General features: G+C 43.5%; 1 protein-coding gene across 1 annotated transcript in view; it reads right to left on the bottom strand.

The window, feature by feature from the left end:
- Positions 1-15255, bottom strand: part of LOC149453334 (uncharacterized) — a 320806-nt gene that overhangs the window by 6589 nt on the left and 298962 nt on the right. Inside the window, exons 4-6 of the mRNA XM_089688299.1 lie at positions 578-879; positions 326-475; positions 76-225 (exon numbers count right to left, since the gene is read on the bottom strand). Of these exons, the coding sequence (XP_089544425.1) occupies positions 76-225; positions 326-475; positions 578-879 (602 nt within the window). The remainder of the gene's footprint in view (positions 1-75; positions 226-325; positions 476-577; positions 880-15255) is intronic.

The raw sequence follows: 15255 nt of genomic DNA on the forward strand, positions 1-15255 counted from the left end.
TTGCCAATATGAATTGACATGAAAACTGTATCCTATAGAATTATTTTGAAGCCTTTTTTGTCCAGTGCCATCTACCTGATCATTCTCTGTATACTTGTGATCCCTCTGGGTGGAATCCCGGGAATACAGAGGTCCACCCTCCTCCATAGACTGCTGAACTTCACTCACCAACTTCTCTTCTTTTTCCTCTTTAAACTCAACTTTGAAGCCTTTCAGTTCTTCATCCTATATTCCAGAGATGGTAAAAGATAGCATCTAAAACACTGCTACCAATAAAAGAATGTCCTCTCATAGAATTGTTTTGAATTCTCTTTTGCCCATCTACCTGATTATTCTCAGTATAGTTGTGACATTCCTGTGTAGAATTCTGGGAATACAGAGGACCACCCTCCTCCATAGATTGTTGAGCTCCACTCACCAACGTCTCTTCTTCTTCCTCTTTAACCTCAACTTTGATGTCTTTCTGGTCTTTGTCCTAAACCCCAAAGATGATAGAATACATTTGTGAAAAGGAATAAGAGATTATAGACGAATGTCCTCTAGTAGTTTTAAGGTCTACATGCTCAGTCCCACCTACCTGATGATGGTGAGGGACGGTGTGACCATCCTGTGTGGAATCCTGGGAATACAGAGGACGGGGACATCTCTCTGGTGGGTTCCCATTACTGGATCCATCTACCTGATGATGGTGAGGGATGGTGTGATCTTCCTGTGTGGAATCTTGGGAATACAGAGGACGCGGACATCTCTCTGGTGGGTTCCCATTACTGGATCCATCTACCTGATGATGGTGAGGGATGGTGTGATCTTCCTGTGTGGAATCTTGGGAATACAGAGGACGCGGACATCTCTCTGGTGGGTTCCCATTACTGGATCCATCTGTAGGAAACACAAACACTGACTGAATCCATTGTTTCTATGTGTTTATCAGATGATGGGGGATCTAGGTGGACCCTCCGTACTGCTCTCTCCTTTACAATAAAGTCTCCTCTTACCCGGTGATGTGAGGGGTGGCTGATCCTCCATCATGACGTCCTTGTAGAGGTCCTTGTGTCCTTCTAAATACTCCCACTCCTCCATGGAGAAATAGACAGTGACACCCTGACACCTTATAGGAACCTGACACACACAATGATACAGTCACCATCCAGACACATCCCTTGTCTGTTACTGGAGAATGTCCCAGAATTCCCAGCACCGCTCACCTCTCCTGTCAGCAGATCAATAATCTTCTGGGTGACTTCTAGAATCTTCTGCTTGTATTTTACCTCCGGTTTCCAGAAATAAGGCTCTATATTCAGGATATATCCGGTCTATAAACCAGAGGCTCCAGGTGGACGGTTGGATAAATGGTTCTATATTTAGGACGTATCCGGTCTAAAAACCAGAGGCTCTGGATGGACGGTTGGATAAATGGTTCTATATTTAGGACGTATCCGGTCTATAAACCAGAGGCTCTGGATGGAAGGTTGGATAAATGGTTCTATATTTAGGACGTATCCGGTCTATAAACCAGAGGATCCGGATGGACGGTTGGATAAATGGTTCTATATTTAGGACGTATCCGGTCTATAAACCAGAGGCTCCGGATGGACGGTTGGATAAATGGTTCTATATTTAGGACGTATCCGGTCTATAAACCAGATGCTCTGGATGGACGGTTGGATAAATGGTTCTATATTTAGGACGTATCCGGTCTATAAACCAGAGGCTCTGGATGGACGGTTGGATAAATGGTTCTATATTTAGGACGTATCCGGTCTATAAGCCAGAGGCTCTGGATGGACGGTTGGATAAATGGTTCTATATTTAGGACGTATCCGGTCTATAAACCAGAGGCTCTGGATGGACGGTTGGATAAATGGTTCTATATTTAGGACGTATCCGGTCTATAAACCAGAGGCTCTGGATGGACGGTTGGATAAATGGAGGAGGACACGCCAGTTGAAGGAATACTTTTCTCTCCAAGAGCTTCCTATATATACATGACATCACTTCCTGTCTTTGTTTGGCACCACTTCCTGTCTTTGCGTTCCACTGAGATCACCGCCTTCTGGAGAAAATACAAACTGCAGACTATGTTTTTAATTAACTGTTCTTGATGTATTCTGCAATTTCACATTTACTCCCAAAGAAAAGAAAAAAATGAAAATATATAACAAAATGCATTTGATTGTATATGAATCATTTTGTCAGTGGGATAAAATATGCCCCATTATTTGTGTCAGCAAATGAAAAAGAAACCCCGTGTTGCTATCAGTAGGATAAAATAACACTTGTCAGTACCCATTGCACGTATAGTTCCCATTTTTTTCAGCACCCATCATGCCTTCAGCCCTCCTTTTCTCACCATCAATTGTTCCTGCAACCTACCTTTTCCCACCACCCACGGTGCCTTCAACCCCCCCTTTTCCCACCATCCATCATGCCTGCAGCACCCCTTCTCTCAGCACCCATCTTGTCTTCTATCAGCCATCCACCATGCCTTCAGCAATTGTATCTCCACCACCCATCTTGCCTGCAGTCCTCTATCAGCACAAATTGTGCCTACAGCTCCTCTTCTGTCAGTACCCAATGTTCCTGCAGTCCCCGTTCTACAAGCCCCCCCACCGTCAGCAATTGTATCTGCAGCCCCCCTTCCCTGAACACCCATCGTGTTTGCAGATTCTTCTCCCACCACCCATCGTGCCTGCAGATTCTTCTCCCACCACCCACCGTGTCTGCAGATTTTTCTCCCACCACCCATCGTGTCTGCAGATTCTTCTCCCACCACCCATCGTGTCTGCAGATTCTTCTCCCACCACCCATCGTGTCTAAAGATTCTTCTCCCACCACCCATCGTGTCTAAAGATTCTTCTCCCACCACCCATCATGTCTGCAGATTCTTCTCCCACAACCCATCGTGTCTAAAGATTATTCTCCCACCACCTATCATGTCTGCAGATTCTTCTCCCACCACCCATCATGTCTGCAGATTCTTCTCCCACCACCCATCATGTCTGCAGATTCTTCTCCCACCACCCATCATGTCTGCAGATTCTTCTCCACCACCCATCATGTCTGCAGATTCTTCTCCCACCACCCATCATGTCTGCAGATTCTTCAGTGACCACCCATCGTGCCTGCAGATTCTTCTCCCACCACCCATCATGTCTAAATATTCTTCTCTGACAACCTATCGTGTCTAAAGATTCTTCTCCCACCACCCATCATGACTGCAGATTCTTCTCCCACCACCCATCGTGTCTGCAGATTCTTCTCCCACCACCCATCATGTCTGCAGATTCTTCTGTGACCACCTATCGTGTCTGCAGATTCTTCTCCCACCACCCATCATGTCTGCAGATTCTTCTGTGACCACCCATCGTGCCTGCAGATTCTTCTCCCACCACCCATCGTGTCTAAAGATTCTTCTCGCACCACCCATCGTTACTGCAGATTCTTCTCCCACCACCCATCGTGTCTAAAGATTCTTCTCTGACCACCCATCGTGTCTAAAGATTCTTCTCCCACCACCCATCATGTCTGCAGATTCTTCTCCCACCACCCATCGTGACTGCAGATTCTTCTCCCACCACCCATCGTGTCTGCAGATTCTTCTCCCACCACCCATCACGTCTGCAGATTCTTCTCCCACCACCCATCATGTCTGCAGATTCTTCTGTGACCACCCATCATGTCTGCAGATTCTTCTCCCACCACCCATCGTGCCTGCAGATTCTTCTCCCACCACCCATCATGTCTAAATATTCTTCTCTGACAACCTATCGTGTCTAAAGATTCTTCTCCCACCACCCATCGTGACTGCAGATTCTTCTCCCACCACCCATCATGTCTGCAGATTCTTTTCCCACAACCCATCGTGTCTAAAGATTCTTCTCCCACCACCCATCATGTCTGCAGATTCTTCTCCCACCACCCATCATGTCTGCAGATTCTTCTCCCACCACCCATCATGTCTGCAGATTCTTCTCCCACCACCCATCATGTCTGCAGATTCTTCTGTGAGCACCCATCGTGCCTGCAGATTCTTCTCCCACCACCCATCGTGTCTGCAGATTCTTCTCCCACCACCCATCGTGACTGCAGATTCTTCTCCCACCACCCATCGTGTCTAAAGATTCTTCTCTGACCACCCATCGTGTCTAAAGATTCTTCTCCCACCACCCATCGTGACTGCAGATTCTTCTCCCACCACCCATCGTGTCTGCAGATTCTTCTCCCACCACCCATCGTGACTGCAGATTCTTCTCCCACCACCCATCGTGTCTGCAGATTCTTCTCCCACCACCCATCACGTCTGCAGATTCTTCTCCCACCACCCATCATGTCTAAAGATTCTTCTCCTACCACCCATCATGTCTAAAGATTCTTCTCTGACAACCTATCGTGTCTAAAGATTCTTCTGCCACCACCCATCATGACTGCAGATTCTTCTCCCACCACCCGTCGTGCTTGCAGATTCTTCTCCCACCACCCATTGTGTCTGCAGATTCTTCTCCCACCACCCATCGTGTCTGCAGATTCTTCTCCACCACCCATCATGTCTGCAAATTCTTCTACCACCACCCATCATGTCTGCAGATTCTTCTGTGACCACCCATCATGCCTGCAGATTCTTCTCCCACCACCCATCATGTCTAAAGATTCTTCTCTGACAACCTATCGTGTCTAAAGATTCTTCTCCCACCACCCATCGTGACTGCAGATTCTTCTCCCACCACCCATCATGTCTAAAGATTCTTCTCTGACAACCTATCGTGTCTAAAGATTTTTCTCCCACCGCCCATTGTGACTGCAGATTCTTCTCCCACCACCCATCGTGTCTGCAGATTCTTCTCCCACCACCCATCGTGACTGCAGATTCTTCTCCCACCACCCATCGTGTCTAAAGATTCTTCTCTGACAAACTATCGTGTCTAAAGATTTTTCTCCCACCGCCCATTGTGACTGCAGATTCTTCTCCCACCACCCATCGTGTCTAAAGATTCTTCTCCCACCACCCATCGTGACTGCAGATTCTTCTCCCACCACCCATCGTGTCTAAAGATTCTTCTCTCACCACCCATCGTGCTTGCAGATTCTTCTCTCACCACCCACTGTGCCTGCAGGCATCCTTTTTTCAGCTCCCAACACACCTGCAGCTCTCCTTCTGTCACTTACTAACAGGTCTACAGGCCCTATTCTTTCTTCTTGACACCTTTCATTGCTGCAGCCCCCTTCGCTCAGTACCCAATGTACCTCAGTACCCAAAGCTCTCAACATCCAACAAGCTTGCAGCCCTCAATGTGCTCTGGAGCCCCACCTCCCTCAGCACCCAAAAAGCCTGCAGCTCCCCTTCCCTCAACAACCAGGGTATCTGAGGAGGCCCCAAGGAGTTTTCCTAACTACTGTATATCAGTATTTCCCTGTGGTCATCTGCTACAATATAATATCCAGTAATAGCGTTTCAACAAGACCCCATGTAATATATGTTGGTATGTGACTTCCAGTAGACGTAATGCATTTCATTAGTCTTCTGCATCTTGCAATATAAGGATACTTCTTCTTAAAATGATTGTAAACCTCTTCTACATTATTAATGCAATGTAATCATATCAGGAGTTATGAAGTATGTGTAGACTTGGACTCTTTCTTAAAAGATAATTAGATGGGAATATGGCTGCCTGTTCTATTTTTATTTTTTTTTTTAAATTTAAATATTTATTAATTTTTTCATGTTAATACAAAAAGCCATAAAGGGGAAAGAATTCTCATACACATAGACATTTATAACATTTCTACCTTTCCCTTACTAAAAACTCTTTTCCTTCCCATCCCACTACCCCCCCTTTCCACCCCTCCTCCCCCCTCCTCCCCCTCTGCAGACTCTAGCCCATTCTACTCTCTTGAGGCTTATTAATTTTTAACTAACATCCTAGTTCATATTTTCCTATATTTTTCTTTCAATCCTGCTCTTTCCCACTTTTCCCATCTCCTAAAATAAATTCTCATTCGATCTTCCTGCGTATGGTATGCTCTTTCCATTCTACCTATCTGGTTCACTCTGTTAATCCAGTCATCCTCTCTCGGTACCTCAGATTTCCGCCAAAACTTGGGTATCAACCCCTTCGCCGCATTCAATAAATACCATATACCTGAATCTTTATATTTATTTACAGATGTCTCCACATTGTGTAGGAGGCACATCATTGGGTCTAACCCTATGTCAATTTCAGTTATATCTTCAATCAATTTGACTATTATCTTCCAAAAAGCCTGGATTTTCGGACATTCCCACCATATGTGGAACACCGTGCCTATCTCTCCACATCCTCTCCAACACAAATTTGAACTTTCACCACTCATCTTGTGCTCTACACTCGGTGTAATGTGCCAACGTGTCACACACTTATAATTAACCTCAACCTCTCTCATACTAACATTATCGTGTATCAATCTAAACATCTTTCTCTGTCTATCTTCATCAATCCCCACTCCCATATCTCTTTCCCATTTTGTTATAAAGATTAACTTTGTGTTTGTGTCTAATTCTGTGAGTATTCTATACACTTTTGAAACACTGTGCTTCCCATCCCTTCGTGTCTCTAACAACCTTTCAAACATATTCCACTCCTCTTTTGATCTCAGGGGTTTCGGTAGATTTCCAATAAAACATTTCAATTGATGATGTTTCCACTCATCTATTCTAACAAAAATATCTCCCTTCTTCTCTATTAAATCTTTTAGTGATCTCAATTCCCCCTCCACCAAAACATCTCTCAGTTGAGTATCCTCCTTTCTAAACCATCTCCCTGATATGTTAATCTTTCCCGGGGGAAAGTACTCAGTGTTTGTGAGAGGCATTAATATAGAATTAAAATCCCATTTCATGCTTTTGTGTAAATTATCCCATACCCTAAAGACATTTAAAGTGTAGATACTTGTGCTTTCTTTAATTCCCCTGAACTGTGGTGGAACCCATATCATCTGACTCAATCTAATGCCACTAAGATCATTTTCAATTGTTACCCAGCTTTTCCCCTTATGGTTAAATGTCCAGTCGTATATTCTTGCTAAAACCACTGCTTTATAATATCTCTTGACATCTGGTAGACCCAATCCCCCTTTCTCTTTAGTCCTACTCAATGTTTCATATGCTATTCTAGGTTTTTTATTCTTCCATATGTATCTTGTTAGTATTTTTTTCATTATCTTGAAGAAGACTTCTGGAATTTTAATTGGTACCATTTGAAATCTATACAGTATTTTAGGCAGGATTACCATTTTAACTAGGTTTATACGTCCTATCCAGGATGGGTTTCCTCCTTCTAATCTTTTTAAATCTTCTCTAATCTCATTTATCAAAGAGATATAGTTTAATCTATACAAATGCTTAGATGAGGCAGTGAGTTTTATTCCTAGGTATTTTATCTCTTTTTCTCTCCATATAAAGGGGAATTCTTTTTGTAGTTTTTCTTTTTCATTCTTCGATATATTAATATTCAAGATCTCTGTTTTCGTTGGATTAATTTTTAAATTTGATAGTTCACCGTACTCCTTCAGAATCTTCATTATATTTGGGAGAGTTATTCGGGGATTCCCCACATAGAACAATAAGTCGTCCGCAAAGGGCGCAACTCTATGTTCTATGGATTCTATCTGAATTCCCTTTACCGATCCACTATTTCTTATTATTGACAGCAGAGGTTCGAGTGACAATACATATAGCAAAGGGGACAGTGGGCAGCCCTGTCTTGTACCATTAGACATTCCAATGGGTTCTGATCTCTCCCCATTTACCGTGATGATTGCAGTGGGCTCCCTATATAATTTACTTATCCACTCTCGCATTCTATCACCTATTCCCAGCACTTTTAAGTTGTCCATCATAAAACCCCAGTCCACTCTATCAAATGCCTTCTCTGCGTCAATTGACAAGAGCACCACCGGGGCTTTCCCTTTCCTACTTTTCTGAATAAGCATCAGGGTTCTCAGGCCATTATCTCTACCTTCTCTCCCCGGTACAAAGCCCACCTGGTCTCCATGTATCCATTCAGGCATAAGATTTCTCAACCTGTTTGCTAACACCTTTGCATACAGTTTAGTGTCTGTGTTCAATAATGAGATAGGTCTATAGCTGGAGCACTGAGACGGATCTTTTCCCTCCTTGTGAATAAGTACTACATGGGCCTGTAGGGATTCTCTCCTCACTTCCATCCCACCTCCCAGGGCATTCATATATTTCTCCAACTTGGGTAGCAGTACTTCACTAAATTTCTTATAGTATTTAACTGTATAGCCATCCGGACCTGGGCTTTTCCCCCCCACTGTGCCTTTTAATGCTATTTTAATTTCTTCCTGGGAAATTTCTGCATCTAGGGTGTTCAACTGTGCTTCACTTAATTTTGGTAATCCCGCATTTTTTAAGTATGTCATCTTTTTTTCATTAATTCCCTCTTGAGCTTCTTTTAGAGGGCCTTGGGGACTAATATTATATAACTGTTTGTAATACTCCGTAAACACTTTAATAATCTCTTTATTTGAATGGACCAGCTCCCCCTTTGAACTTTTTATCTTTTCTATATAGTTCCTATTTTTCTTTTTGTTCAGGGCTCTCATTAGATATCTTCCTGGTCTATCTCCCCATCTATATCTCTCGTTCAAAACCCTGTTGTATACTCTTCTCTTCTCCTCATCCATCAACCTCTCTAGTTCATCTTTTTTATCCAATAACTTCTGTCTCGTATCTTTTGTTATTTTCTTCTTATGGATCTGCTCCAAGTCCAATATTTCTTTTAAAAGCCCACTAACCCTCTCTCTTCTTTCCTTTTTCTTCCTTGCTCCTGCCGCTATCAAGATTCCTCTTATAAATACCTTGTGGCTTTCCCAGGCTGTAGCTATCAATACCTCCTCTGTTTCGTTCTCCTTAAAGTATACCTTTATCTCTTTCTCGATTTTCTGAACTAAATCCTCATCCAGAAGAAGAACCTCATTTAACCTCCACCCTAATCCTCCCGTCCACCTTCTTCCCCATCCCATTTTCATTACGACCGGAGCATGATCCGAGAACGTCCTTGTCTCTATGTCAATTTTAACCAGATGGTCTATAAGTTGATGATCTATTAAGATGTAATCTAATCTCGAGTATATCTCATGTGCATTAGAGAAGAAGGTATAGTCTCTGTCCTTCATATGCTTTATTCTCCAGGTGTCTACTAGTTGATATTCATGCATCACTTTTTTCAAAGATCTCAGAGACCTACTCCCCTCTCTTTGCACGGAGGAGGTATTATCCTTTTGTGGGTCCATACAGAAATTTAGGTCTCCAGCTACTATCAAGCACCCTTTTTTAAAGTCCATTAATTTTTTAAACAAACTTTTCATATACATCTCCGGGTTTTTATTAGGGCAGTATATGTTGGCTAAAGTACACTCAATCCCCTGAAGTTTACCTTTTAAAAATAAAAACCTCCCCTCCGGGTCGGTTCTTCTATCCTCCAACTCAAATCTCATATTCTTTGCCAAACCTATTGCAACCCTTTTTGCTCTTTTAATTGGGGAATCTGCATAGTACCATGTTGGGTAGTGTTTAGATTTCAACCTCACGTTTGCCTCTATCTCAAAATGCGTCTCCTGTAAAAATACCACTGACGTAGCCCTATGATGTAACTCATTAAATAACCTAAATCTCTTCCCTGGACAACTCAGTCCGTTCACATTATAGGTTATAAACTGTATTTCTTCCATCATTCCCAATTAACTCCATCTCTCTTCCAGATTGCCTCTTCCTCTTTATCCCATCTGTCCTGCAGAGTATTAACCCTATACCTCCTCCCCTCCCTCCCTCCCTCCCACCCCACTCCTATCCCCTCCTCCCTCCTTCCCGTTCCCCCCTCCCGCCCCCACCTCCCCCCAACCCCCCCTCTCCCTCCCCCCCTGCCATCTCCTCCCCCCCTCCCTCCCAGGCCTCCTATGCCTTTGGATCATATTCCACTTTTGATCCCTCTATAGGGGTTCGACTCTACCCATGACCGCTTACCGTCCCCCCCTCCTCCCCGATATCCCCTTATCTATTGTTTCTCTATTTCCTCTTTTAACCAGCTGCGACTTTCCTGTCCCACAAATATCCAACTCTCCCTCCTCCCCTTCCCAGCCAGATATCACTTGTCTCTGCAGTCCAAATTTGTCACAAAATTCTTCCATATCCTCCGAGAATCTTAAGATAGCTGTTATTCCATCCCTCCACCCAATTAAGCTTAAGTCACGGCCCCATCTGTATTTCACTCCTTGTTTTTTCATCGTTTCCAATAGGGGTTTCAGTGCTCTCTTCCTTCTCAGAGTTTCTGCTGTCAAATCTGCAAAGATTTGGATATTTTTCCCACCATACGTAATATTTGATCTTCCTTTGATCTTTTTCCATATCTTTTCTCTATCTCCATAGTTGTGGAATTTAACAATTATGTCTCTTGGTTTTTCTACCCCATTTCCTTGTTGGTACTTCCCAATCCTGTATACTTCATCCAGTTTAAACATCTCCTCATCCGATTTATCCATTATAAAGTTCAAGATTTTACCAGATAGCTCTTTTAGATCTTCCCCCTGTGTCAATTCCGGTACTCCTCTAACTCTGATATTATTTCTCCTTTCTCTATTTTCTTGTTCTTCCATCCTATAAAGCAATCTCTTATGTTCTTTTCTATCTTCAATTATCCATTTCTCTAATTTTGGGATGGTCTGAGCTTGGGCTTGTACCTTCTCCTCCATTTCCTCCACCCTAGTTAGTAATTGTCCCAGATCTTCCCGAATCATCCCCATCTCTTGCTTTATTGAATTTTCCAAACCTTTAAACATCTCCGCCATTTCTTTTTTATTAGGTAATTGCATATCTCTTTCCAGCTCTCTTGGTTCCATACCTTCCATATGACTATTGTAAACTGGGCCCAGGGAAAGTCTTGGGCTGTTATCCAGACTTATTTCCGATTCACTTTTTTCACTTATTCCCTGGGTTCTTTCTGGGGTAACATTTCCTTGTGACACATACTTCTTAATCGTACCCGTTTGGGTGTTCTTAGACCCACTCCCTTTGATATTTTTACCTTTTATGCTGTGGTTTGGGAATTTTTAACTCTTATTTCCTGAAACTCCTGATCTTTTACTCCTCCAATCTTCAGACCTGTCCCAGGAATCCCCTATTTCTTTTATTTTCTGGTTGAATATTTAGTCACAGTTCTTCTTCCAGGCACCTCACAATCTAGTGCAGGAATTCAGAATATATAAAAGTCTAATATACAAAACCAATGTATATGCAATGTAGAAGAGAACCTGCAGGATAAACCCACGGTCCTCACTCACCCACCGCGTTGGAACTTCACTTCAGAAACAGTCCTCCTCTGTGTTTAAATCCGCTTGTCTCCTCTTGAAGGGATTCCTAGGGGTCTCTCGTAGTTCATGCAGCTTATCCTCCCTTTACATTACAGGCCCCCTTCGATTAGAGTTAATATGCAGGTTAATAGTTAAATAGAGAAAGGAGTAGAGTGGGGGTTAAAATGTTTATCTGTTTTATAAGAATGAGCATGATATTATATGCTTGTGGAGCTGTAGAATTATAGCTGATATGGAGATGATGGGATTGGTATGGAATTAGGGTGGAGTTAGGTTGGGTATAGGAGGCAAGGAGATGGTATATTTATATGAATATTATGTCTATTGAGGGACAGTATTAGAGATGAGCGAATTTTTCAAAAATTCGATTCGGCTGATTCGGCGAATTCCAGGAAGAAATTCGATTCGATGCGAATTAATTCGCTACGAAGTTAACTTATAAAAAGGGTTTCTAGGCTTCAGAGAGCCTTTAAATTAGTGCAGAACACTGTACCTTTAATTTAAATGCCCTTGGAGATGAGGAAGGAGAAGGAGAAGGAGAAGGAGAAGGATGAGAAGAAGGAGAAGGAGAAGGATGAGAAGAAGGAGAAGGATGAGAAGAAGGAGAAGGAGAAGGAGAAGGAGAAGGATGAGAAGAAGGAGAAGAATGAGAAGAAGGAGAAGGATGAGAAGAAGGAGAAGGAGAAGGATGAGAAGAAGGAGAAGGATGAGAAGAAGGATGAGAAGAAGGATGAGAAGAAGGAGAAGGAGAAGGAGAAGGAGGAGAAGGAGAAGGATGAGAAGAAGGATGAGAAGAAGGAGAAGGATGAGAAGAAGGATGAGAAGAAGGAGAAGGATGAGAAGAAGGATGAGAAGAAGGAGAAGGAGAAGGATGAGAAGAAGGAGAAGGATGAGAAGAAGGAGAAGGATGAGAAGAAGGAGAAGGATGAGAAGAAGGATGAGAAGAAGGATGAGAAGAAGGATGAGAAGAAGGATGAGAAGAAGGATGAGAAGAAGGACAGTTCTGTGACAGTTTCTGTCTATTTCTGACAGTTCTGTGACATTCACTCCATACAGCGGTTTCAACCGCTGTATGGAGGGAATGTCCCAGAACTGTCAGAAATAGTCTATTTCTGACAGTTCTGGGACATGTATGGAGTGAATGTCCCAGAACTGTCAGAAATAGTCTATTTCTGACAGTTGTGGGACATTCACTCCATACAGCGGTTTCAACCGCTGTATGGAGGGAATGTCCCAGAACTGTCATAAATAGTCTATTTCTGACAGTTCTGGGACATTCACTCCATACAGCGGTTGAAACATTGTATCTATTTGTTTCCATAAATGACATTCTGCAGATACACTTAGAGGAGCTCTGCAGATACACTTTTTGCCGGCTTGGAATTATTCTTATTTTCATCCTACTTCTTCTTCTTCATCCTCATCCTCTTCTTCTTCTTCTGAGGATGAGGATGAAGAAGAAGAAGAAGAAGTAGGATGAAAATAAGATTAATTCCAAGCTGGCAAAAAGTGTATGTGCAGAGCTCCTCTAAGTGTATCTGCAGAGCTCCTCTAAGTGTATCTGCAGAATAGAGGAACTCTGCACATACACTTTTTGCCGGCTTGGAATTATTCTTATTTTCATCCTACTTCTTCTTCATCCTCATCCTCTTCTTCTGAGGATGAGGATGAAGAAGTAGAAGAAGAAGAAGAAGTAGGATGAAAATAAGAATTCCAAACCGGCAAAAAGTGTATGTGCAGAGTTCCTCTATTTCTGACAGTTCTCTGACAGCTTCTTCACATGTACAGCGGTTGAAACATCTGTATCCTAAATGGAAACTAATAGATACAATGTTTCAACCGCTGTACATGTGTTCCTTCTGTCAGAGAACTGTCAGAAATAGCGGAGCTCTCTGCAGGGACACTTTTGCCGGCTGATCGGGAAAAATCCGATTCGCGCACCCGAAGTAGGCAAATATTCGGATTCGACGCGGATCGAATTTTTCCTGAAATTCGTATCGAATTCAGGTTCGTCTGGTTCGATTCACTCATCTCTAGACAGTATGTCCGTTACCCTCAGCTGGTTCACCCACTTGCTGAAATGCCGGACATTCCCTCTCTTTCTCGGGGCTCCCAGAGCTCCTCACGTGTCGGAGTCAGTGTCGGAGTCAGTGTCAGCGACTCTCCAATGTCCCAGCTGACTCACTGACGTCTCCCTGGCAACCCTGTTCCTCCTCCGAAGCCGCAAGACGCCAGACACCAGCTGAGGCCATGAGGCGTCTCTCTCCCGGCTCTCCCCCAGTTCCAGGTCGACCGGTCGTCTCCTAGGCAACCCCACTCCTCCTCAGCCGCCGCTGCAGAAGAGCAAAAGGGAAGACCCCGAGGTGTCTCTCACACAGCACCCTCCCGACACTCCGCCGGCTCCGACCGTCACCGGGACTCCGCCGGCTCTCTCCGACTCTCTCCTGCAGGTGAGTCACTGCCTTCAGTGCAGCTGGTCCCTCTAACAAGGCTTCATAGGGAGGTAAGCGGGGGGGAAGGCTCACGGAGAGTGCTAAGCTACACTCTCTCCTGTGCCGCCATGTTCAGGCTCCACCCCCTCCTCCGGCTGCCTGTTCTAGATTGATAGATTATTTCCAAAACACCGTAAACCCTTTGGTAATGGAAGTTTGCGATGCTATCAATAGGTTGTTGCCTTTGGAGATGTCTGACTAGTGGGTTTAGTTACCTCATTTGTTGGGAACACGATGTTATATTGAGGAATGGAGATGGACCTTTCATATGGTGTACAGTATCTCCTCCTCATTTGTTGGGAACATGACGTTATATTGAGGAATGGAGATGGACCTTTCATATGGTGTCCAGTATCTCCTCCTCATTTGTTGGGAACATGACGTTATATTGAGGAATGGAGATGGACCTTTCATATGGTGTACAGTATCTCCTCATTTGTTGGGAACATGACGTTATATTGAGGAATGGAGATGGACCTTTCATATGGTGTCCAGTATCTCCTCCTCATTTGTTGGGAACATGACGTTATATTGAGGAATAGAGATGGACCTTTCATATGGTGTCCAGTATCTCCTCCTCATTTGTTGGGAACATGACGTTATATTGAGGAATGGAGATGGACCTTCCATATGGTGTCCAGTATCTCCTCCTCATTTGTTGGGAACATGACGTTATATTGAGGAATGGAGATGGACCTTTCATATGGTGTCCAGTATCTCCTCATTTGTTGGGAACATGACATTATATTGAGGAATGGAGATGGACCTTTCATATGGTGTCCAGTATCTCCTCCTCATTTGTTGGGAACATGACGTTATATTGAGGAATGGAGATGGACCTTTCATATGGTGTACAGTATCTCCTCATTTGTTGGGAACATGACGTTATATTGAGGAATAGAGATGGACCTTTCATATGGTGTCCAGTATCTCCTCCTCATTTGTTGGGAACATGACGTTATATTGAGGAATGGAGATGGACCTTCCATATGGTGTCCAGTATCTCCTCCTCATTTGTTGGGAACATGACGTTATATTGAGGAATGGAGATGGACCTTTCATATGGTGTCCAGTATCTCCTCCTAATTTGTTGGGAACATGACGTTATATTGAGGAATGGAGATGGACCTTCCATATGGTGTCCAGTATCTCCTCCTCATTTGTTGGGGACATGACGTTATATTGAGGAATGGAGATGGACCTTTCATATGGTGTCCAGTATCTCCTCATTTGTTGGGAACATGATGTTATATTGAGGAATGGAGATGGACCTTCCATATGGTGTCCAGTACCTCCTCATTTCGGCTTCAGTGTGATTATCTGTGCTGATGATGACTGCATAGATCACCGATAAACGTCTGTAAAGTAACAATATGAGGATTATTGGAGGTACTTTGAA

The sequence above is a fragment of the Staurois parvus genome, unplaced genomic scaffold (assembly GCF_062004578.1).
Source record: "Staurois parvus isolate SC_StPar_1 unplaced genomic scaffold, SC_StPar_1.0 ptg000449l, whole genome shotgun sequence".
NCBI classification, from domain to species: Eukaryota; Metazoa; Chordata; class Amphibia; order Anura; family Ranidae; genus Staurois; species Staurois parvus.